We start from the raw sequence: 24492 nt of genomic DNA, 5'->3' as shown, positions 1-24492 counted from the left end.
TCCGTGTAGGGGCGATCCCAGGGCGCGGCTGGCGACAGCGTCTCCCTCTTCCTGGGAACAAGGGAAAAAAGAGGGGGAGATATATATATATGTATATATTTTAATACCGCATTCTTTTGTATTTTTTTCCCCTGCATAAATCTGGCGATGTATCTCCTCTCAGAGGATGAAGGGTAATACAGGAGGAGTAATTAAAACACTTACTTCAGAAATGGGCTGCGTGGGGCTGATAAGAATTATCTGCCGCATATCAAGGACCCTTTTTCCCCCGAACCATATCACAAAGACAGACAGAAAATGCCAGCAGAATAGGATTCCCCCTCCCCTTTCCCCTGCTCACATTTTTACCTCCATTATGATGATAATTCCTCTCCCACGAAACTTTTCTCTTTCCCTTCCTGAACCGTTTTTCGTTCCCCCGCTGCCGCACAACCCCCGCCGGACGGTCCGGCCTTTGTCTCTCTATTAATATGGTTTTCCCGCAGCCTCGGGGCGGGGGGGGGGGTGTCTCGCCTGCCCCCCCGGAGAATCACTCCGCGCCCCGCGGCGCCCTGGCGCGGCCCCTGCAGCCCCCCGCGGCGCGGTCCCCCGCGGCCGGCCCCGGCGCCCGCCGCCCCATCCAGCCCCCGGCGCTGGGCGAGGGGAGCCCCCCCAGCCCCGCACACACACACGCACCGGGAGGAAAACACCCAGCAGGTGAGGACTGTCAAGCCGGGGCCGGGGCGCGCAAACCTTTCCAAAAACATTCGTTCTGGCTGAATTTCCTAAGTGGTCTACGAGATGTGCGTTTTACCGGTTCTTTCCTAGCTATAACGACTCGTTGCGTAATATCTGCTTGTGTCTCTTCCAGCTTCTCCGTTGCCTCTCTTACATGCAGGTGCATAGCCCGAAAGACCGAGTTTGGGAAGGGAGAGGGGAGGAAAAGAAACACGAGGTTATACAAAACCAATCTGGCCGTTGAAAAAAAAAAATAAATCCAAATCCCCCAAAACATTCGCTTCACTAGGGAGTGGACACAAAATTAGTACCAATAGGAATAATTTATACGAATAATTGATCCTACAAAGCGTCTCCCCCCACCCCACCTTCCTTGGGATCCGCTGGAAGAAGCGAGCGGCTGGGGCTGCGGCGCCCAGCGCTCTGGAGCCCGGTTTCCCAGCGCCTGGGATGTGAGTGTGTGTTGTTGGTATAATATCAATTCATTTAAAATATGAAAGTCAAGTCGCGTAGACTGTGACAGCAACCGTAACAAAAGGTGCAAGCAACAGACAATGTGATGTGCTTGTACAGATATTGTAATGATGCAAATGAAGTGGAGGGGACGAGCTGCCTTATTATGTACATAAATACACAGTGGCTCGCTGTGCCATCCTTGAATGCAGGAGAGTGAGAGAGAGAAGGGGAGGGAAAGAAGAGAGAGGGAAAGAGAGGGAGGGAGGGAGGAAGGGAAGGGGGGAAGGAGGGAAGGGAGGAAAAAAAAAAAAAAAAAAAGGGCTCAGCTCGGAAACTGCTGCCAGTTTTAAGCAGCGCGCACCTCGGCCAGCCCCTCCGCCGGGCTGCGCGCATCCACCGCCCCCGGCAGAGCTCCTTGCGGCCGGCGCCCCTTCCCCAGCCCGCGGAGCGGCTCCGCGGAGGAGGAGAACCGGCGCTTTCCAGGCACCGGGCGGAAAACTGAAAGAAAAACGAGGACGGGAGAAAGGCAAGGTAAGGGGATGCGGCTGCGCGGCTCTGCGCGGCCCCGGGGCCGTCGTACTGGCACCACGGCTCCGCCGCCGCAGGGCACCGGGATGCGGGTCCCGCTGCTGGAGCGCGTCGCTCGGGGCAGTTTTCTCTTGGGACAAACATGGCAGGGTTTTGTAAAGAACGAAAAAATGCCCCCGGCACGCCCAGACCCCCCCGGGCCGCCTCCTCCCGCCCGGCCGGCCGGGGCTGCCGGGCCGGGCTGAGCCCAGTGCAGTGCCCGCCGGCTCGGGGGTACGGCGGGGGCTCAGCCGCCTCTGCCCGGCGGCTGGGGTGCGCCCGGGGCTCTCCCCGCATCGGCACCCTGCGGTGAGCGGGGCCGCTGGGCCGCGTTTGGGTTTGAGGTTTGGGTTTGGGTTTTTTTGTTGTTGGATTGTTGGGTGGTTTTTTCCCCATTGTCACCGGGGTAATTATTTAAATCTCCATCTTGGAAAGTTGTATTTCACCCACGACAGCCAGGCAGACACTTCCCGGAGACGGTGTATGCAAAGCCCCGCGCCCCCTCCTCGCAGCCACATCCTATCTCCTCGCTCCCATTGTTGGCAGATTTGGGCATTTAAAAAAAAAAAAAAGATGCGAGGGTTTGTTCTGCCCCGGAAAGCCGGCAGGGCCCGGCCCCTCTCCCCCTGCACCTGCCTGCCGGGGAGTCCTCCTCGTCCCAGTCCCGTGCGGCAGCTTTACGGGGCTTTGCATGATTTAAAATTACCCAGCCACATCGGGGACCGGGCCGCTCCTCTCCGCGGGCTTTTTAACCCCCCTTTCCTTTTTTTTTTTTTTTTTTTTTTTTGTTTGTTTGTACGTGCAAAGTTCCCCTCTTTATCCTTCTTTTGCTTTGGGGTGCTGAGGCTGGAAGGCAAGGGAAAAAAAAAAAAAAAAGAAGCAACCAGGAGCGGAGCCCGCCCGGATTTGAGGCGATTTCAATAAGAAAAGCGATTTCACCAAAGGGGGTGCGGGTTTCAGTTGCGGGGATTGTTCTCCCCCAGAGCACGGAGCGTCTTTATTAAACGCTTTTTTTTTTTTTTTTTTTTTTCTTTTTTTTTTTTTCTCGGAACTTTAAACCCCGGCCTGGTTCAAGCCCTGCGGCTCGCAGGGGAAAGGCAGCCCCGGGCGGTGCCGTTGCCTATGCCGAGAGTGAGACGAGCCCCGCTCCCCGTTCCGGGCTCGGTCCCTCCCCAGCGAAGTTTTGCCTGCGGAGAAACAAATCAAACCTGCGGGATCGGCCTCTCTCCTCCCTTCTGCAACAGCTGCTCTCGAAATAACCTCGCAAGGAAAAAAAAAGAAAAATCTATATATAAAATTAAAGCGGGCTCCTGCGAACGAAATCTTACCTGACAGCGCCTGAAAAAAATATTTATATCTTTCTGAACAAAGCTGTGCGCACTGCCCCGCACGCGCTTTTCTTTGGGAACTTGCACAAAAGGCGTTTTTGTGGGCAGACTGGGGCGACGTGAGGCTTTTCCTCCGCTTTATTTGCAGCCGAGAGAGCTGTGGGGCTGCGGGGGTGTGCGGGGGGCACCGAGGAAATTGCGGACAAAACGCAGGTGAAGGAGTGTGCGGGAGCGGGCCGGGACCGAGGGTTCCCGTGGTGGGGACTTACCCCGCAGAAATGGTCTGCGGGATGGGGGGATAATGAGGAGGCTCCTAGAGTATTTAAAAAAAAAAAAAAAAAAAAAAAAAAGAAGGCAAGAAAGATTAAGTATTCCGTGATTTATTCTCCGAGCTGTCTCTCTTTTCTTTTTCTTTTTCTTTTTTTTTTTTTTTTTTTTTTTTTTTTTTTTTTTTAATGCAGCTTAAATAGGGTCTTGTGGTTAAGAGGTAACTGTGTCATTTTATAACCCTATTAGCAGCCATTAATACGTGCTAGGACGGGGGGGGGGGGCGGGGGAGAAGAAAAGCAAAGCGGAGACAAGACCAGAGGGAGGAAAACACCGAAAAAAAGGCAGAAAGCAAGAACCTTCCCCACCCCCCACCCCCCCCCCAAAAAAATCACACCCAAGGAAATAACCCTGAGGCGGGGAGGCCGCTCGCCGCGGCCGGTGCTGTCCGCCCGAGGGGCGCGGGGGTCCTACCTGCGGGCGGAGGGCGGGCGGGAGCCGCTCGCAGGGACCGGCGGGTGCTCTACCTGCCGCGGCCCCCGGCGGGGCAGGGGGGTCGGACGGTACGCCCACAGCCCTCCGCCGGCCCTCCCAGCCCCCTCCCCTCCGTCGCGCAGCCGTCTGCCCCGGCCAGCCCCGAGGCTCGCACATCGCCCGCCGGCACCGGCGGCCGTGAGTACAGGGGAGCTGAGCGCTTCTCGCCCTCTTTTTCTTTCTTTTCGCGGAGTTTCTCCTGCCCTCCCTGCTTGCGGCCGCTGCGGGTTGCACCTCGGGGCGGAGCGGGGGAGGATGGGGTGGGGGGCAGGAAGGGGATGCTGCACGGCCGCCCCGGGAGGTCCCGACCCTCGGGTCTCCAGTCACCGGGAGGGAAGCGTTGGCCCTTGGGGCGGGGGACCGCTGGGGGCACCTCGGGAAAGGGGGTTTCTGGAGGAAAGTGCCCCAGGGTCTGCGGGTCCCACCCAGCCGGGCCCCGTTTGCTCAGTTACGCTTTTTTCCAGGTCCACGCACCTAGGATCAGAAAAAGGAAAAAAAAAAAAAAAAAAAAAAAGGCAGAAAAATCCCACTCCGGGCGTGTAAATAGATAGTCCGTGTGCACGGCCGGGGGTATTTGTTTTCTGCCTTCACCTCTGCCCGGGCATAGGTGTCAACTCCATCACATGGCGCTACTAACTGTTGCTAAAACATGTGGTCGTCTCCCCCCCCCCCCTTAACGATATGACATCACTTGTCAATCAAATCAAAAGAACCAGTTGTACTTCCAGATCTGGGAAAGCTCCTTTATTAAAAAAAAAAAAAAAGGGGGGGGGGAATGCACCGGCAATAACAAAATAAAGTTAATAAAACGGAGCCCGTTGCGTCGGGAAAAAAAAAAGAAGGGTGTGTATGTGGAAGAAAAGAAAGTAAATGGAGGTTTGCAAGGAGAAGGGTGAAGGAGCAGGGCATCTCCCGGACCCTCTCCCTGGAGGCTTGGCAGAAAATTGAGGGGAGAGCTGCTTAACCAGCCGTGTGAAGCGGGCTGCGGAGCGGAGCTAAGCTGCTCGCCTCCAGCAGCCAGCGCGGGTTGCTGATGTTTCCAATGGGTGAATTAATTCAATTAAAAAGCCCAGCCGTGCCGCCGGGGCATTTAGCGGCCGAGACCGGAGCCGGCAGCCGGTTCGCCAAACGCAGGCAGCGGGGACGGGACACGGTGGTGAAAATAACAAAGTAAAATCTTGCGAGCCGGCTGGCTAGGAAATCTCCCAGCTCAGCCACGGGAATTAAACCGCTCCCTCAGCAGAAATCGCTCATCGCTGCTGGAGAGATCATTTATTTTACAGAGGGTTTCTCATGGGAGAGGGGGGTACAAACCGCGAGAGCTGGGTGCGAGGAGAGGCGCCGGCCGCAGTGCCAGCACCCCGGCGGCGGGGAGGGGGCCGCCGGACCCCCGGGCCGAGGTGGGGGGCGGGCGCCGGGGAGGGGGCCTGGCCTGAGGCAGAGCGGCCGGAGCCGCTGCCCGTTCGTCCCTTTTGTTTTGCTTCTCCTGCCGGCCCCCGGGTAACCCGAGACGGGGGCTTCAGGGAGCCCTGGCCGGGCAGCGCCGGGGTCTGCCTCGCCATAAATCAAGCCGCCTGATTAATCTTTACAATTTGTCTTTTAAAACAAACACGAACGAATTATCAGCTCGTTAACTGTGATTTTATCACCTGCCTAAAACAAACAGCCCACCCCACTCCCCCCTTCCCCCCCCCCCCAAAACAAAATCATGGCCCCGTGCTGATGGCAGCCGGGCAATAATTAAAACATCCATGTTAAATAATAAGGGCGTAGCGAGGCGCTGGGGTTCGCCGTCGGCGCGGAGCCGGGGTGCTCCCGGCTGACCGCCGCCCTGCTGCAGCGAGAGGGACCCCGGGCACGGTGCGCCTCGGCTCCGGCAGCCTCCGGGCTGCCGGTAGAGAGAAGGGCCGAGGGGACCTACCTGCCAACGCCCGAGTTTATTTTATACTCACCCTTCTTTCAAAAGAAACAAAACCAAAAACGTTTTGGAGGAATATTTGGGTGGTTTGGGTGCATGAAGAAAGAAATTCGCTTCGGAGGGAGAAGCCGGATTTTTAGAAAGCTTGTTTGGTTCTCTCTCTGCATTTTAACTTTCCTTTTTCTTTTCTTTTTTTTTTTTTTTTGCTTTCTTTCCCTTTCCTCCCTGGCACCTAAGGCGGCCGGGCACGCTCCGCCGCGGGCAGCAGCTCCGCAGAGCAGGGGGCACTTGCCCTCCCGAGTCCCGGCCCCTTTCCCACCAAGCCCGGCCCCAGCGTCTGTCCTCGGCCTGCTCGGGCCAACCAGCCGGTCCCGGGAGAAGCCGGCTCCGCCGCCCCTTCCGCACCCGGCAGCCGGCAAGGAGCTGCCACCCGGCCCCTCCGCTTGCGACCCCCCCGGCAGCAGGAGGGGGCGAGGGGCGCCGCGGTCCCGGCGCCGCCGCCGAGCAGCCCCGAGGGCAGGGGGCGGGGTTGGGGAGCGGGGCAAGCTGGGCTTTGGGTGCAGGAGGTCGGCAGAGGAAAGGATGCTTGGGGGGGGGGGGGGGGGGCGGGGGGAGCAATGCCGGCTCCCCCTGCCGTAGCCTCCGGCGCCCCCAGCCCGGCCCCCGCTCCCCCGCCCCGCCGGGCTGCGCCGTGGGTCCCTCCAGGGGGCTGCGCTGGTGGTCCCCGGGGGGGAGGTTTGGGGGGGACAACGGGTAGTTGTGGGGGAATAGCTAGGGAGGGAGCCCCGTGTCGCTCCGGCCAGACGGGCTCCACAGCTAGGAAAGGGAGTTTTATTATTATTACCGTCATTATTTTTTTTATTATTATTATTATTATTATTATTATTTTTAAAAAGTTCATTTCCTGGCGAATTTGGCAGTGACGGGTGACGTCAGAGACTCGGCGTCGTAGTGACTGGGGCGGCCGGGCCGGGGGAGGCCGGCTCCGGCTCCCAGCCCCCAGCGCTGCCGCCGGCGGGGGGCGGCCCCCGGGGGCAGCAGCAGCAGCGGCAGCAGCGGCAGCACCCTCCGGGCCGTCTCGCTCCCCCCGCCGCCATCCCCCCGCCATCTCGCCGGCGGGGCCGGCACAGCCCGCAGGGCACCGACCAGCTCCCGCGGCCCCTACCCCGGCCGCGCCGTCGGGCTGGAGCCGCTGTCGCTGCCCGGCGGGCGGAGGGGCCGCTCTGCGCCACCCCCTGCCCCGCTCCCTGGGCGGGGGGGCGGTTTCCTCGCCCTGCTCCCATCTCGAGGGTTTAAGGGGTTGCGAGGAGCCTTTCCTTTCTCCCCCGAAAGCAGCGGCTGAGGAATGGGAGGGGAGCGCCCGGCAGCGCTCTGAGGGGTTGGTTGTAACTTTCTCAGTATTATTATTACTTTCTGCCCCAAAAGCGGACGGGTTTATCTGCACCTTGGGGAGTGGCAGAGCCCTACACGCACCCCGGCTGCTGCCGAGCTGCGCGGCAAACTCCGCAGAAAACTCCTGTTGATTCAGGCTGCGCCTCTGCTCCCCGGCCCAAAGCACCCAAATAATTGTTAATATTAAAATTGTGCCTTGCTTTGCTTTGGTTTTGAAGGGGAGAAGGGAAAAAACGGGGGTTGCTGTGCCGCAGCCCCATCGCGGAGGCTGCAGCCAGTCCCCGGGCACCCTTCTCCCGCTCCGGCCCGGCTCGCCTCCCTGGGCCAGGCTGTTTGCTGCCAGCAAACCCCGGGCCAGGCCCGGCCCGAGCGCCGCAAGCCGGGCAGGACCCGTCCCTTCCCCGCAGCCTGCCTGGCATGGCGTGGAGGGCAGCGGGGCCGGAGCGGCCCCGCTGCCCGGGCCCTTCTCCCCCTGCCGGGGCCGCCGCGGAGCCTCGCGTTTATTTGTTTTTAATATATTCCCCCCCCGATTCAGACAGTTATTCCAAACTAACGTGATGGCAACGACCACGCTGGGTTTTTTCCCGCTCCCAGCTGCGAGCTGCTGTGCCTGATTTAGGGGGATTTTAACGCATTTATCTCCCCAGTGGCGATTTCCATCCCCCCCAAGCCACGGGCATCCCGGCGGCGGCGCTGGGAGCCGCAGCTCCGCGGCCGGGCAGCACCCGACGGAGCCGGCCCCACCGCCGAGCTTTTCCCGCACTCCATCCTCACTCTCCCGCCCCGGTCTCCCCCCACCTCGCCTCGCATCCCCGCACACCCCGGCGGGACCCCCCTCTCCTTATTTTGCCGTCCCCGCCCCGCAGGGGCGTGTAGCGCCCGGGCGGGGAAAGCCCCCACGGCGCTGCCGGGCGAGGATGCTGCGGGCGGGGGAAGGGGGGCGGAGGAGGGGGTCTGCGCCGCTCTCCCCCCCCACCTCCCCGCCCCGGGCCGGCTCCGTTTGGGGCCGGGGGTGCGGTTGGGGGCGGTGTGGGGCGGCGGGATTGGCTGGCCCGGCCGCCGGCCCTGCGCGCCCCGGCCCGTCTGCGGCGCCGCGGCCAGCTGGCGCCAGCGCTCATATAGGATGCGCGGGGATGGGACCGAGCCGGCCAGAGCAGCGGCTTTGCCATCTGAGTAACACCCTCCATCCAGCCTCCTCTCCTCCTCCGCGCTGCCTTTTCCCCCCCTCTCCCTCCTCGCTTTTTTTTTTTTTTCCCTTTATTTTTTTTTTTTTCCCTTCCCCTCCTTTCTCCCCCTCTTTGCGGCACTCGCATCCTCCGAGCAGGCGTCCATCACCACCCACCCCACGGAGGCACTCAGCCTCCCGCGCCGGGTAAGTGTGGGGCGCGGGGGGGTGGCTGCCCGGGCGCACTCGCTGCTTTCTCTAAACACCCTTCTTCTCCCTCTTCTCCTTCTCCCCCCCGCTACCCCCTCTTCTCCCGTCCTTTTCCTTTTGTGTCAATCGGAGTTCTTGTTAAAACTACGCTGTATTAGATCTGCCGTTCTTCCTTCTTTACTCCGCTTTTGAAGCCAGCTGGAAAAACTCCTTTTGACGTTTGTAGCTAGAGCGGGGGGGGGGGGGGGGGGGGAAGGAAGCTTTTTTTTTTTCCCTTTTTTTTTTTCTTTTTTTTTTTTTGTAAAGAGTTTGAAAGGGGATCTCTGTTTATTTTGTGGGGCAATGAGCGGGGAGGGCGCAAGGCGAGGACTTTGGGGGACAGGATATTTTTGGAAGGGGGGAGGGGCTCTGCTTCCCCCTCCCCATCCATTTATCGCTGGGAAAACAAGCCGCCCGGGAGCCGGCCCGTCGGGCAGCTCACCCCGGGGCCGCCGAGCCGCTAACCCGCCCGTGTCTGCCTACAGGTGCTGCCCCGGCGCTTCCCCGGACCTGCCTCCGCCACCCGCCTGTCGACAGAGGGACACGCTGACTTCGGGGGTCTTCCCCCACCCTTCCGAGGGCGCACTCCAGTCACTCGACGGTTTTCTTTTTGAGAAAAGCCACCCCATTTCCTAAAACCCACCAGCAGCGCCAAAAGCCTACCCCCGAGCAGCACCACCCGCCCCCACCGAGCGCCGCTCGCTCCAGGTCCGGGGGTGGGTGGGAGGGGAGGCCCGAGGCCATGGAGGTGGCCACGGACCAGCCTCGCTGGATGGCCCACCACGCCGTGCTCAACGGGCAGCACCCCGAGAGCCACCATCCCGGACTGGCTCACAACTACATGGAACCAGCGCAGCTCCTACCTCCGGATGAAGTCGACGTCTTCTTCAACCACCTGGACTCCCAGGGCAACCCCTACTATGCCAATTCCGCCCATGCCCGGGCCAGGGTCTCCTACAGCCAGGCACACGGTAAATCAGCACCCGCTGCCCTCCTTCGCACCCCCTGCCCCTTCCCCGCCCGCCTCCGCCTGCGCTCCCCGGGCCCCTCCGCGCGGGCCGGCGGAGGCGAGGACTTTCGGTCTGGGGCCGCCTCGGTGTGTCGGGAGCCGGGGCGGGGGGAAGGAGAACTAGGAAAACAGGGTAGAAAGGGAGGCACGGGTGGATTTTAACCCTAGAGATAACCAAGGACTGGCGGAGGGGAGGGAAAGAAAGGGGGGAGGTGAGAGAGGAAGGGGAAATAGTGTGCGCAGAGGCTAAAACTTCTCAGACGCGGCTACTTCCCGGATGCAAAATACAAACCGATTCAAATCGGCGATGGATTTTATTTAGGGGTGTTTTTAGGAGCCGAAGGGAGCGCATTGAAGCAGCTCGGAAGACAGAGCAGAAAGGGGTTTGCTGCTGACTCCCGGGGATGGGGCGGGGGGAAAGGGGGTGCCTCTTCTCCTGCCCCGGGTGCCTGGGTCCCCCCTCTGCCTCCCATCGCTCTTTCTCGCTGGGCTGGCTGGTGTCTCCCTCGGAGGGGACAGGGCGAAGGGGCTGTTGCGCCAGTCTGGCTGCTCTTCTCCGGGTTGTGAAATCTCTCCCCGTGCCCGGCTCCCCTCCGGCTGCCCGCAGGCTGGGGAGCTGCTCGGGCCCGGAGCTGGGGGACTTCGCAGAGCCGCTCCGGGCAGAGCTGCCCCACGCTGATCCCAAACCGTCTTGTGTTTCTACAGCCCGCCTGACCGGGAGTCAAATGTGCCGGCCTCATCTTCTCCACAGCCCCGGGATCCCTTGGCTGGACAGCAGCAAGGCGGCACTGTCTGCCCATCACCACAACCCCTGGACCGTCAACCCCTTTACCAAGACACCCCTGCACCCCTCGGCGGCCGGAGCGCCCGGCGCCATCTCGGTGTATCCAGGCAGCAGCACGTCCAGCACGGCCTCCGTGTCTTCGCTCACCCCGGCCTCGCACTCCGGCTCTCACCTCTTCGGCTTTCCCCCGACCCCTCCCAAGGAGGTGTCCCCGGACCCCAACTCCACCAGCGCTGCCTCCCCTTCGTCCTCCGCCGGGGCCCGGCAGGAGGACAAAGACAGCATCAAGTACCAAGTGTCGCTGTCGGAGGGGATGAAGATGGAGAGCGCCAGCCCGCTCAGAAGCAGCCTCACCAGCATGGGGGCCCAGCCCTCCACCCACCACCCCATCCCCACCTACCCCTCCTACGTGCCGGCTGCCCACGACTACAGCAGCAGCCTCTTCCACCCCGGCAGCTTCCTGGGGGGCCCCGCGTCCAGCTTCACCCCCAAGCCGCGAAGCAAGGCCAGGTCCTGCTCGGGTAAGTGCCGCTGCGGCCCGTGGCCTGCCCCGCCAAGCGCCGGGTGAAGGGCCGGGGCGAGGGCCGCGCTGCCGGGGGTGCGCGCCCGCGGCGGCCGGCTCCGCTGCCTCTTCGGGGGTGCGGCGGCAGGCTACTGCGAGGCCGGGTGCTCGCGTCAGCCCCTTCGGGACGAGAGGGGAGGGTGGCTGCTCGGTCGCCCCCGTTTTCTGGGCTTTCAAACTAGGAAATGGAGCTCGGAACGGGCTTCTGGGGGTGCCAGCACGTCCGTAGCGGCTGCTGAGCCGCCGGGCACCGGCCCCGGGGCGCTCAGATGGGGTCGAGGGAGACGGGGACCGGTGCAGTGTGAGCTGGCAGATCGAGTTGTACGAAGAGGGATTCGTACGAGGAAAAAAAAAAAAAGTTTCCCTTGGAGGAAAAAGCTGGCCTCGGTCTCCCGAGGGGCTCAGGCCCGACCCTGCTCCCCCAGGTCAGTAAAACCCCCCGCGGATTACAGGTGGGAACTTTGTAGCGATAGATATTTCTCCCTCAATAATTTCCACGTCTCTTCATTAATACGAACCAAGGCCCCAGCGCAGGATGAAAGCGAAACTTACCCGGCTGATCTGCTCCAAGTCGCAGAGGGCCTTACTTGCTTCACATTTTACAGGAGCAAAAGTTCAAATATAGTTTACATACCAGTGCGAAAGACTAAGGTGTCCAGTCATCGCTAACTTACTCCAGCCTAACTTTAACTAGAAAACACTCCCTTTTTTTTTTTTTTTTTTTCTTCTTTCCCTGAACCAGACGTATCTCTGCTCCCAAACGACTGACTGCAGACCTTCCCCGTGTTCACAGCCCCTCCTTGCATTTCTTCCTAAGTGCCGTCCTAAATCAGTAAATTAGGTGATGGACGAAGTTTTGATCCCCCTTTGAAATCCTAGTAGTTGTACAACTAGACAGATGAATTAAGATAATTTGTGTAATTCTACTCACCTTCCTGGCTTAACATCCTCAGCAATGGAAGGAGATGAGCTACAGTATACCGGGACTGAAATTAGACGCAGCCCTTCAAAAATAAATGGCTATATATGTGCTTGTGCATGTATTCTTTTATATCATTGCACATATGTGCTTATGGATACACTACATGTATTTATTTTTAGAGTAGGCAATAATTTAGAAATGCGATGTCTTACGAGTTTTGGAACAAAAATATCAGCTCTTTTACAAGCTCATCAGCTCTGTTTCAAATGGCTCCTCTGAGGGGAAAAACATGCTCTCTCTCCCCTTATTTAAATACAGTTGCTACTACATATATGTATTTTTTAGTAGTGCAGAGCATGGAAAGTAAAGGCAATTGACAGCCCGAGCCTTCCGAGCTTGGAGACAGATTCAAGACCCAGATCTCTGAAAAAAAAGGGATCTCGAGTAGCTTTTTTATTTTTGTCCTGTAGTTGCTGATTTTATTAGATGGTGGAAGTAAGGAGCTTTTTTGTTTTGTTTTAGGGGTGTTGTGTTTTGTTTGGTGTGGTGTTTTGTTTGTTTGTTTGTTTGTTTGTTTTGGTGTGGGTTTTTTTTTTTTTTTTTCTGTAAGGGAGCCCCCTGCGCAAGGAACTGGGGAAAGTTCGTGACCACTCAGTGTTTTTGTAGGAAAACTAAGACTCACGACACGACGACTCCTGCAGCTTCCTGCCCTAGGAGGGACAAAAGCTACAAATGCAGCGCTGCAGAGCTCCCCTCATTTTTCACTCTACACTGTGTTGTTTAAAAGCCACCCACTCCCTAGATTAAAGGAGACACAAGCCCTGCTGAACTCAACATGGCCTGCTTCAGTTATTAGCAAAAAGAATTTCCTCTCCAGTTAAATACTGTAGGATTTGCATAAACTATATTAAGAGAGATTTCTATATTAAGCAGACCTGCCCTCGAACCATCAGAGGCAAATGAACTTTCAGCAGAGAGCTTTCTGAGGCAGAAACAGATATCTAGGAGTTACATGCTGGGCTTTAATAGAGCCATTCTACAATGCCGTGTTTCCCACGTTGTGCTGCTAAAACTAATAATGAAGCAGTAATAAGGTAAATTGCTCCCTACCAAATCCAAACCGTATTGTTGAAAAATCACAGGAACAGAAAAGAACGCAAAGCCTGTTTCTAACAGTAATTTCCAGGGTGCTTACTGAAACCGAACTTTCTCAAAGATCAGCATTAACAGCATTTTTCTGCCTTTAGAACAAAAATCGTAACTGAGCCTTTGGCATTTTGTATCCATTCCCAGTCTGCTCGGCTTTACTTTTTCATCCCATAGTATTTGCAACAAAAAAGGAAAGCACAGAAGGGGAGGTCTTTCTGCCTAGATTTAATTCTAGAAAACCTCTTCCTTTGACTCTGTCTTTAACTCGTTGTGTGTTTGCAGGTGTGTGTGTTTGTGTACACGTGTACGTGTGTATTTGTGGCAGGAAAACACAGGATCTAACCCTCAGAGTGCAATAGATATGGGAGGGGAGCTGCGCCCAGTGCAGATTAAGGGAGTTCTCGTTACTGAAACGATAACTTCCATCTAACACAATAAGAGTGTCACTCTTTCTCACCTTGCGGAGAGAGCTGCCTGTTTCTGATCATGATATAAAGTACTCGCTGAAGTCTGGGCGTTCTCGAAACACTGAGCTCCTTGCTGCATGTGCTGTAGATGTCACTGCTGTCTGATTGTGCTTGAATTAACACACTGTTTTGACTTCTTGAAAATGCCTAAAGGACAATGCAAAAAGCTTTTGTGAATTTGTTTTTAAAGAAAGAAATCCGGTTTCTTCGTGTTTCCATTTAGAAGGCAGAGAGTGTGTGAACTGTGGAGCAACTGCTACCCCTCTCTGGAGAAGAGACGGCACTGGGCACTACCTGTGTAACGCCTGCGGGCTCTACCACAAAATGAATGGTCAAAACCGACCTCTCATTAAACCTAAACGAAGGCTGGTAGGTGTCTCTGTTTCTCCTGGGTTTGGGGATAAATTAGGCGAAGGGACCACACGCAGGCACAAGTCAAACGTGTCTCATCTCTGCTCAGCCCCTGCGCGGAGCCGAGCTGTACTGTACACGGGGGTCAGTCACGTCGGGGTCACTGCGGTGCCTCGGGGCAGATCTCCCCCCTCCAGCCCTGACGTCCCCAGCACAGACCACCGCGCTGCCGCAGCCCACCGAGCGCGCCTCTGTCCCCAGCCTCCCTGCTGCTCGCAATACATGTGGGGTATCGTGTATCCGTCTCCCCGTTTATCCTTGGATGACAGCTTTTAATTTAATTCCTCATTTGTTTGGCCTCTTGGGATGTTTTGGGCACATACTGGGAGCGAAGGGGTTATGAGCGTGAATGTCCTCCACCATGTACTAAAAAAAAGTTCCAGCTCCAAAAAGCAAAACAAATCAGATGAGTCAAAGCTACTGCTCCCCACTTAATAATTATTTGTATAAAAGCCATGAAGTAATTTTCACTCTTATATTCTCTGGCAATATTAATATTGGTTCCCTCCCCAGACAATCCCCTACTGTTTTTTTAAAAAAAATCCTATTATTTTTCCATGGAGTCACCTATACTTTGTATTTTCATTTGAGTGATTTAAAAAAAATGTCCTTTCTAAGCTCCTGGTAGTAGTTTCCTATCCGGATATCTGTACGTTAAAGATAAGGAAACTTTGTGTATCTGTTTCCTGACTCTAAAAGCTTTAGAGAGTTTCTATAGGCAAGCCTTGCCAGTCATGCTTGCTGTTTTGAAATTTCTAATACGCTCTACTCCACAAATAATGCGTAAAATGCTAAGAATAATAAATATATTTTTTGGAGCTTTGTGATTTATGGTGCCTAAGTCTTTTAGCTATTTGTGGGCACGTTTCAATGAGGTTTGGAGAGCAGAAAATTGGCATTACTGCTGTAACACTGGGATGGGATACAAAGATTTCTGTCGTGAGTCAGAATTTCAACTATGCAAGCTTCTTAATGACTTGCCTTCTAAAGTGACTGACATATAGAAAAATGTTAAGACAACAGTGTAACATTATCGTCTCTTAGGCTCAAGTGCTTTCCAGTCTGAATAGGACAGGCCATAGAGTTAAGCAGCATAGTTGAATATCAGTAAGCCGTCTCAAATATGCAAACATAGGTTTCCACCTTCTAGTGTGTTGGGAGACTGTTATACTTGGCTCACTGCGAGGGGTTTGGGGGGCACTAGATCTAGTGTAGTTGTTTTAATGATTTGTTTTGTTTCAATTGATTTACAGCTTTGTTTATTGCCCCTTTTTCCACTGTAGTTTGCTTGTTTGCGAGGGAGAGGAGATGGCCATCTTTGGGAATTTATTCATCTGACACGCAATAGCAAAGTGATCATATTAATAATGCCAGTGTTTGGACTTCTGGCATTAATTGTGTTTGGGTTGCATGAGTGTACTTGCAGTAGGGGGTACCCCCTCTTACTGCCTTTGGCCTCTTCTCACAGGCAAGTAAGGGACTGAAATATATGAGTCTCCAAGGGCCTGATTCTTGCCTTAAGCTGCTGAGCTGTCCATCACTTTGGGAAAGTTACAGAGGGCCATGATGTAAATCAGGAGCAAGTGAGAACAGAACCCGGTGCTCCTCTTCTGCGAGCCGGGTCTGTCCGTGCTTCAAGTTCTCTCCTGGGAAAGCCGCCGGGCCGGACACTGCTCTCTGCTCAGGGAGACGCCCCGCACAGCAACGTGAGCTTCGCTGCTGCTTCACCCTATGGCTCTCGGTGGCTAATTGCAAAAATATCCAGGCCCTGGGGAAATTGCCACGATTGATATGCACTGGAAAGTAAACTCTGCTAGTTTAAGAAAAGAAAATATTGAGTCCTCAGCGTTAATCCAATTGCACAAAATGGACTGTATCTTGACCACTTCCAGAGGCAGGGCTGAAGCTTTCTAATACAAAGTTATTTCCTAAAATATGGCCTGTAATTAGTCCGCCCGTAACACTTTATACGGTACGATGCTTGCACAAAGAACGTATTATGGTGGGGTGTGCTAGACAAGGGCCCCATCCAGAAATTACTGGCTGCCTGCTGTTCTACTTTTCCTGTTCTTGTTTTGGGAGGTGGGTGAATGTTTGGGCATTTTTCTTTCCCCCCACCTTGGTTTCAGCAGAACAATAGTTTTAGGAAAGGGTGGTGGATTTTTTTTTTTTTTCTTTTCTTTTAAGACAGTTGTTTGAGGGCTTGTCAGCCAAGGGACAGAGGCGGCAGACGGGTCAGCGGTATCATTGCTGCAAGGCATGAAATTTGGTTTGCTAAATATTTAAAGAAAGTTGGAGCCGGTTTTGTTTTCTCCCTTTCACTTGTAAATGGAAACTGAATTTTCAGTGATGGCTCTGATAAATACTGCACCCAGTTAAGTAATGCGGTTGGTTTTCTTTTGTGTCCATCTTTAAAGGGCCAGAGAGTAGGGGTAAAAATCACATTCTTTAAGATCATTCCTTCTTTTCAAACCCAGTCCCAACATAGACACAAACTAAATCGGTCATTTAAACAAAAAAAAAAAACAAAACCCACAAACCAGCAAACCCCCAAAAAACGGCAAATGCATTTTCATGACATTCTAGAATCCCACAAAGGGAAAACCTGAACAAATCAGATTTCCCCCTCTAAAATTTTTGTGGAGTTGGAGATGCACTGCTTCTCTCCTCACTTCCCCTGCACACATGGTGCCACAGGGCTTGAAGCTGCAGTCCGCATTAGGAGAACACTTGAATTTAAACAAAAACCTAACGGCCGCAAAATGTAAAACTGACAGGAGCTTTCCTTCAGCCCTTAGGCTCTGTAAAATCTCAGTAACTAGTTCTACCCAACCTAAATATTCAGTCCAACTTGACCTTTCTCATGATCTCCCTCCTGCTGATACGTTTTTAATTTTCTTTTTCTTTTGGTTAGTCAGCGGCTAGGAGAGCAGGGACTTGTTGTGCCAACTGTCAGACAACCACCACGACCTTATGGCGACGTAATGCAAACGGGGACCCAGTTTGTAATGCCTGCGGACTCTACTATAAATTGCACAATGTGAGTATTTACTCGTCTCATGTGTCGCTGCTTGCCTAGCTGGGATTGATGTCTTAACTGCATGGTGTATACTAGGCTTTTATTAGTTTCAGGGTTTTGGTTGTTGTTTTATTCCTTCCCCCGTCTCTAAGGTTCCCCTGGGAAGTGACAGCCATTCTTTGTCAGCATAGTGATGCTAAGTTCAGTGACATTACAATGTATTAGCTTGGCTTCTAACGCTTGGGCAAATCAGGCAAAATAAAGCTACCACACTTGGTTTTAACTAAGGGGGTTTTGTGTGCTGTTTCCCTCCAGAAACACAGAGGCCGTTTGGACTGGGCTCTGTGCAAAAATTAATCCTGATTTGGTGTCTTGATTTTGATTTAAAAAAAAAAAAAAAAGGTTTCTAAGGCTTTGTTTTATTATATATATTTTTAAAAAGAAATTAATCCTCAGCAGGAATGACTTGACATGTTGGAACGTTATTTAAACTGTAAGTACCAGGGGTTACTGGTACAAGATTGCTCATGTCTTAGGACTGAATTTGGGTCAACATGTGCCTCCTAGTTTGATCTCTTCTATTAGGAAATGAATGAGGACTGAGGGTAAGCCTACGGGAAAGAGAGTCATCAGCTGCCAAATTCACTTCAATTTATTTTTCATGTCTAGGGGTTTTGTGTGTGTGTGGTTTTATTAAACAAATCAATATAAACAAGTTCTGCAGAGAGAAACACCATTTTTTTTTGGCCAGAAAAAGGTCTCCATCCAGGAAAAACACATGGGGGCTGTCCAAATATTTTCATTTTTGCACAATAAGGTCATTTTGTCTGCATGAGCCTGATTTTCTCATTTCTTGCAGGTGAACAGGCCTCTGACCATGAAAAAGGAAGGAATTCAGACCAGGAATAGGAAAATGTCCAACAAATCAAAGAAAAGCAAGAAAGGCTCAGAGTGTTTTGAGGAACTGTCCAAGTGCATGCAGGAGAAATCGTCTCCCTTCAGTGCTGCTGCCCTTGCTAGTCACATGGCGCCCATGGGGCATTTGCCACCTTTCAGCCACTCTGGACACATCCTACCAACACCTACCCCCATCCACCCATCTTCCAGCATCTCATTTGGACATCCACACCCATCCAGCATGGTTACAGCCATGGGATAAAACCAAAAGACCGACCCAGAGATTAAGAACATGGGGCTTTGCCTAAGATGACACCAAGTAAGAAAATGTTCTGCCAAGAAGAGAATGTAGGGATGGCAAAAGGGGATCTTTGCTCCCATGTGGTTTAACTCTTAATGCTGGACTAAAACCTTGCAAATGATGGGTCTTCTGCAGAAACATGTAGTGGTGCCTGTAATGCACTTTGCCCCCTCAGGTATAAGGAAAAAGAACTCGCCTGTTTGATACTTAATGGTCCAGCAGGAAGAAATGGTGGCAGAAGCTGAAGGAAAAGGCTTGGAACTGGCTTTCCTTTCTCTCGTTGTTATTACTGTGAATATTGTAAAGAGATACAAGCAGCCTCGCAGGATGGAATTGGCTCACTGGAAGCCAGACATGCTGGATTTCTACTGCGGACTTTGTTTGGGATGGGGAAAAAAAGAAAAAAAAAAAAAGAAAAAAAAAGAAAAAAAAAAAAAGGAAAACCAGAAAAGGACATCTTTATAAAACATAATTTTTAAAATGAAATCAGACACAAAGTTGTATTTATTTTGCTCTTGTTTTCCACAAAAAGCCTCAACCCCTCTGCATGTTTTCATGCTGTTGTTTGCAATGGCTATCCTGCAAGAAAACCTGCCTTCAAAACAAGGAGAGGGGGAAATATATTCAGCAGCCCCCTTGGACTAGCTCCATCCATCTTCCGTACCAAAATACCAACGAGGAAGGGGGAAAAGACGGGGAAACAAAGCAAAAATGTAGCTGTAATATGGAATTTTAATGTGCCCAAGATGGTAATTATTTTGACACAATTTGTTCATTCTTTTCCCTAACATGAAAGATTTATTTAAAAAAAACCCAGCCCCCCCCTCCCAACTACCCTATTATTCCTCAAAACAGCAGCTAGATCAGACAAACTGTTCGGAAAAAACTCGGGAAGGCAATCCTGCACTAACATGGGATGAGATATAGGCATTTGCCAAACTGTGTCGCAGCTAAATTCTGGCACAGCAAAAACCATCACCGGGCATAAAAACATCCAACTCACAGACTTTAGAGGTTGAAGCATTTTGTTCTGTTGTGTTGGCAGCTGTCGCTTAAAAATGCAGATTAGCTGCTTGGGTAAACTTACGGCAGCGTGGCCACCACGTCCACACGCAGCCAGGCAGCAGCCAGCCAGTGTGTGCGCTGTCTCGGCATCCAGGCCCCGATGGACTTCACAGGGAGGAAGGGCAGAAATGAGGTTGAGATCACTGGAGAGGGGAAAGAGAGAGACAATCAGTTTGAGCTTCACACATCTGTCAAACCCCAGACACAGCGACAGCTGATGAGACAAGGGAAAGCACCTTTCTAAGGGGAGCGTCCGTTTTCCATAGCGTATTTTATATGAAAAAAAAAAAAAAGGAAAAAAAAAAATTAAATCGCCCATTATTAAACCATATTGTACGTAAATGACTGAAAACAAAGCTATTGCCAATGTGAAGTGTATTCTATTGATTGTTATGATCTGATGCCTCTCGTGAACACAAGCTCCAGTATAACATACAGTGTACATATTTAGCTATACTTCTGATGAAAATGCCCCAATGAACAGAGGGGTTTGATAATGTAAACCACGTAAGCTTAACTCTGTGACAAGCTTTTTATTTTTTTTTTTTTTTTAATTTTTAACTTTCGTTGTTGGGGGTTTTCTTTTTTTTTTTCTTTTTTTCTTTTTTTTTTTTTTTTTGTTCAAGCCTATTTATCTTTACCGCAAAAGTCCTGCTTTTTAAAGGAAAAAACACAACGAAACAAAAATGGATGTACATTAATTTTTTTCCAAACATGTAATTAAAATATTTGATAATGAATTAAGAACCATGCAGCCATGAAAATCCTGCTTTCCTCCTTTTTCTGGTCTGTGTAGGCATATAGGTGCACTTTGTAAAGAAGTGGAAATAAACAGGAAACTAAATTGGTTGGGAGAAATCAAGAATTTTTAATCTACTGAGGTAAAAAATTGGGTCCTTTTTACTTTCTACCTTTTACAATGGTACAGTTGTACATTATTTGTACCCAACTCAAAATTTCTGTAGGATTTGGGCAAGGGAGGTGGGGAAGGGACGTGGGTGTGAGACAGGGATTACTGATACAGTTGACAAAGTGCAATATATTGTCAGTCACTGCAGCATAGACAACGGCAGTTGAGATTTAAATTATTTTGTACTTGTATCAGCATAAAAAAATTCTTCAGTATTTTCTGTTTTTATTTTAATTTTTATTTTGCTTATTTTTGGATTAGTGAACTAAGTTATTGTTAATTATGTACAACATGTTTATATATTGTCTGTAAAAAGTGTATGCTTTCCTCATATTCCTTCAAGGTGAATATTGCTAAGAATAATAAAATACCTTTTTTGTGAAAGTACCTGTGCCCAGCTTCATGTCATAAAGGCTATTTCTAATAGAGAGAGAGAGGAAAAATTATCGTTGTCATTGTTGCAAGTAGAATTATTAACTCAAACTTTATGCAGAGAGGTTTATTGCTATTTCAAAAACCTACCAGGGTAGGACAAAAAAGGTAGTTGCTGAATGATTTAGTATAAAAAGCACAGGCACAAAAGCTCATTCTCTGGTGCTGTTTTTGGGGTGATGAGGTCACACAGTTAAGTATGCTGAAGTTTCTAAACCAGTTTAAAATCTAAGGCAGCAGCCACGTTGCAGATGGCTAACTGCAGCTTCTCTTTTTTTTTCTGTTTTTTTTTATTTTTTTTTTTTAAAGTTTTTGGAGAAATACTTTTCAGTTAAAAACAAACTTTAAAAGCACCGTAAACGTGGAAAAGCAGCCAGCTGCCTAACGGGTTTCAAGGCAGGATTGTATTAGACCAGGCAAAGTTCTCCGTAGGCTCTTGCACTGCTGTAACAGGTAACACCCGGAAACTTGTTTCTTGCCATTCGCCATCACCCATGGCACGGAGGGAGGAAGGGAGGATGGCCAGCCTGGAGCTGCTCAGTCCTGGGAACTGCTGGCAAGGGGTACAGCTGTGGGTGCAGGGGGGTGCGCATGCAGGCTGGCATGTGAGGATGGAGGAGAATCAGCTCTCCCATGGCCAAAACATTGTGGCTACTTTCATCACACAGTCAAGTTTGACCCACACAAGGAACTCCTTGGGGTCTTACAAAGTGAAGCAAAGTCTTGCAAAGTCCCCCTGTCCTGTGTGGGGATGAGTACTGCTGCTATTAAAACAACATTTTCAAGAAAATTGTTAATGAACTTTGGGTTTCCTCCTTTGACCCCCTGGGAGTTACGTCTCACTTCTGTAGAAACCAACTTGGGGATAACTCCTTACTCATTAAGAAAAAAAATAACCCGAGTTCCTTTTTCAGCATGCGTGTGCAAATTCCAGCCCTTTCTAGCACTGCTTCTCTGCCATGCAGCCTCCTCTCCAGCCATGTTCGCAAGCCCTGCTCGTGAGTGAGGAGTCGCAGCAGCTCTAGATGTGCTGAAGAAAGCACACGCAACCAGGATGAGGCCTTCCCGCATCATTTTAGACAAGTTAATCATCTCTCTAACTTGTTTAGCGAGGCTTAGTGCAAACACCCATTAAAAAAAAAAAAAAAAAAAAAAGTTTATAGCATACCGTGCAAGCTTTGTTTGAAAATAAACATGTTCCTTTTCAGACAGGTTTAAAACAGGGTTATAACTAAACTCAGTCACTCTCCCTCCATATTTGAATAGCTGAGATGAGGAGAGAACAGGAGAACTAACAACATCACTTTAAAATAATTTAGAATAATCAAGCTATTTTCTTTGGTTGCACATTACACAACTGTTCAGGCTTTGATGAGAGCTTACCTTGGTGTTTCTTCTCTGCAGGCGTTTTGCCTGGTTGGTCCAATCCACTCGCAGAATCAGGGCCATAATCCATCAGCTTGTCAGGAGGGGTGCTGCAGCCCCCCAGAGCCTGGAGGAGCACGCCTCTTCTGAGCGGGGTCTTCAGTGGTTCCTGCAGCACAGATAACAAATAACCCCACGTTTGTCAGGTGGCACTACTCTGTGAAAGATCAAACCACCTCTCTCCAATGTGTGTATCATGTTTGTCTCCAGACATTTTACATAGCAGAAGAAAAGCAAACAGCAGGGAATGGGAATGGAGCAAGTGTGTAAAGTTCAACGTAAAGTGTAAGCACAGAGCAGATATTGAGGCAACAAATTGGGATTTATGGTCCTTTTGCTATCACCAAACAATGGGGGACAGGCTTTTTGTGAGGGAGGAACCCTGACATTACTTGCCTTTGGGTTCCGTTGTTGGGATTATTGTTTTAAGCCGTGCTTAATTGTCATGTCTCCACGGCCACATCAAAAGCCAAGGAGATTAGGTTACAGGGAGTGTTTGATGTCAAAATACAAAATAAATAAAAGGAAAGCTGAAAAGGTACTGTATTTTCCATGATGTCTAGTGAGGCTTTTGCTTCAAACATTTTTTTTTTTTTTTTTTTTTAAATTTGCAAAGATTGCACTTTTAGTGACAAGATTTCACTCACTTATCTCTAAATGACTCCAATGCTTTCCTGCAACAGCTTGAAAGGGTTAATATCCCCTCTTTGATGGCAAACATGGTATAATTAACGCAAACTTCTTAAGTATCCTGGTGACCTGTAGATGGCCACATGAGAATTTTGTTATTTACTGACTTGCCAAACGTTTATTGCTTATAGCAGGACAAGTGGGAAGGAGGCATTAATTTTGATGCTGTTATCTGTGATTGCGTGCAAAGTTCATAGCAGAAAGTGCCTATATGTCAACTGCAATTAAACATTTCCCTATATTTTTTTTTTTTAATTAATTTCGTGTTGGTGGAGGGGACTGGACTGGCAGCTTTGCAAACTGAAATCCTGCCCATCCACAGAGCAGGCATGACACAGGCAGACACAGGACAACTTCCCCTTACCTGCAGGCTGCAAAAGAAAACAGTCTGGCACCATGGAGCATTTGATCCTTGGCTTCTCCACAGAGACAGTCAAATCAGTACTAACTGTGGCAGGGCACAGAGGGAGATTTTTGTGGTGTGACATCTTCCTATGGAAACCAGCCTGAAAAACACCAAAAATGAAGCCGAAAGTGGCTATCAGGTGAATTATGTTCATTTATCACCAACCTGGACTGGATTAGAATGCGTGACCTAGAAGTAAAATGCTTTGTTTAGCCCGACTCCCTAGGCCATCTGGTCCTTGCAAGTAAACATTTCTAAGTGAGATTAAGTGACTATTCTTTAAGCATGGTGATATGAGTGCAAACCAGGCTGCTCTGGATCTAACAGATCAAACCTCAGCATCAGAGCAGCAGGCTGGTGCCGATTCAGAGACACCATTTGCTTGAGCAGCTTTGGGTGCAATTCTCCGTGGTGCCTGCTTTGCAGTCAATCCTGACTCAGTCTGATGTGCCCCTATCAGATCCAGAGTTCATCCTAAATCCAGGGCTCAGATTGCACCAAGGTGCTGTTGGGAGGTCGATGGCTCCATCAGAGAAAACTTGTGGCAGAGACTGCAGTAAGAACTGCATTGCGTTTGCAATAAAAACCAAGTTGCTTTTCTGAGAACCAAAAGCTTGGCTGAGCAAAATGCAATCACAGGGTAGGAGACAGAGCAGAAGAAAACATCCAGCAGGTAGTAACACAATAGAGAACTAACCCCTCCTTCAGGGAAAGGCTTCAACATACCACTGAGGGAGGGAACTGCTGCCGTTTAGTCTATAAAAACTGTATCAGGGAAGTATAATGTTAACCCAGCCTATGCAGCAATACCAGGGAGAAAACAGCTACTTGCCTGTATCCTGCTCCTGTGGCTCTCTCTATGGTTCTGCTCTCTAGGCTGCAGGGAGTTATTTGGAGGAAAGTGGCCTCTGGCTTAGGAAGGTCGAGAGCATGTGTAAATTGTTTGGAGTTGGGCCTATCAATGCCAGAGTGTGAACATGGACCCTTGTTTCTCCTGAACACTTCAGTGTTTCACCAAGTGCTTTTATTTTCCTCTGGAGCTTGATTCCGATCCTGCCTGCTCTCTGTCAGACAGAGAGGACACGGCAGATTTCTTTACCTGGGACACAAGAGCATTATGTTGGCTGTCTTGGTTGTGATTTTTCATCTCTGGTTCTTTCATTGACTCCCACTTGCCCACATTGGTATTCTGGTAGCAGGTCATACTGCTAGAGTGATTTAAGGGCATCCCTGTCAATGTCTACCGGATTTTGCTATAAAATTCAAATTAATTACCATCTCCTGCTGCATTTCAACCTGTCTGGTAGGTTTTTTTCTTTTCTTTTTTTTGTAGACCCTTGTAAAATTTTGAAGAGCACCCTGCTTTGAGAGTTAATCTGTTAGAAGAGAACTAGATGAACAAAAAGGAACAGACCAAAACCGCTTGCATAAACTTTGTGCCCGCAGGCAC

General features: G+C 51.1%; 2 protein-coding genes across 13 annotated transcripts in view; one reads left to right on the top strand and one right to left on the bottom strand.

The window, feature by feature from the left end:
- Nucleotides 1-9335: 9335 nt before the first annotated feature.
- GATA2 (GATA binding protein 2) lies at nt 9336-18517 on the top strand. Of its 4 annotated transcripts, none has more exons than XM_086470064.1 (5): nt 9336-9564; nt 10308-10907; nt 13713-13855; nt 16812-16937; nt 17776-18517. In XM_086470064.1, exons 1-5 carry the CDS (start codon nt 9336-9338, stop codon nt 18073-18075), a joined length of 1398 nt encoding a protein of 465 aa, XP_086326190.1. In that variant the 3' UTR covers nt 18076-18517. The 4 variants fall into 4 exon arrangements, with proteins under 4 accessions (XP_086326190.1, XP_086326191.1, XP_086326189.1 ...); XM_086470065.1 differs by having other exon boundaries at nt 13710-13855; nt 16854-16937; XM_086470063.1 differs by having other exon boundaries at nt 13710-13855.
- A 39-nt stretch (nt 18518-18556) lies between these two features.
- Nucleotides 18557-24492, bottom strand: part of LOC147414853 (uncharacterized) — a 53271-nt gene continuing 47335 nt past the window's right edge. For all 9 annotated transcript variants that reach the window (XM_086470224.1, XM_086470221.1, XM_086470229.1 and 6 more), the window contains 3 exons: nt 23001-23142; nt 21905-22055; nt 18557-19322 (listed from right to left, as the gene is read on the bottom strand). In XM_086470224.1, the coding sequence (XP_086326350.1) occupies nt 21985-22055; nt 23001-23142 (213 nt within the window). In that variant the 3' untranslated portion in view covers nt 18557-19322; nt 21905-21984. The remainder of the gene's footprint in view (nt 19323-21904; nt 22056-23000; nt 23143-24492) is intronic.

Source organism: Leptosomus discolor, chromosome 9 (assembly GCF_034619465.1).
Source record: "Leptosomus discolor isolate bLepDis1 chromosome 9, bLepDis1.hap2, whole genome shotgun sequence".
Lineage (NCBI taxonomy): Eukaryota > Metazoa > Chordata > Aves > Leptosomiformes > Leptosomidae > Leptosomus > Leptosomus discolor.
This window is presented reverse-complemented; position numbering and strand designations above follow the sequence as displayed.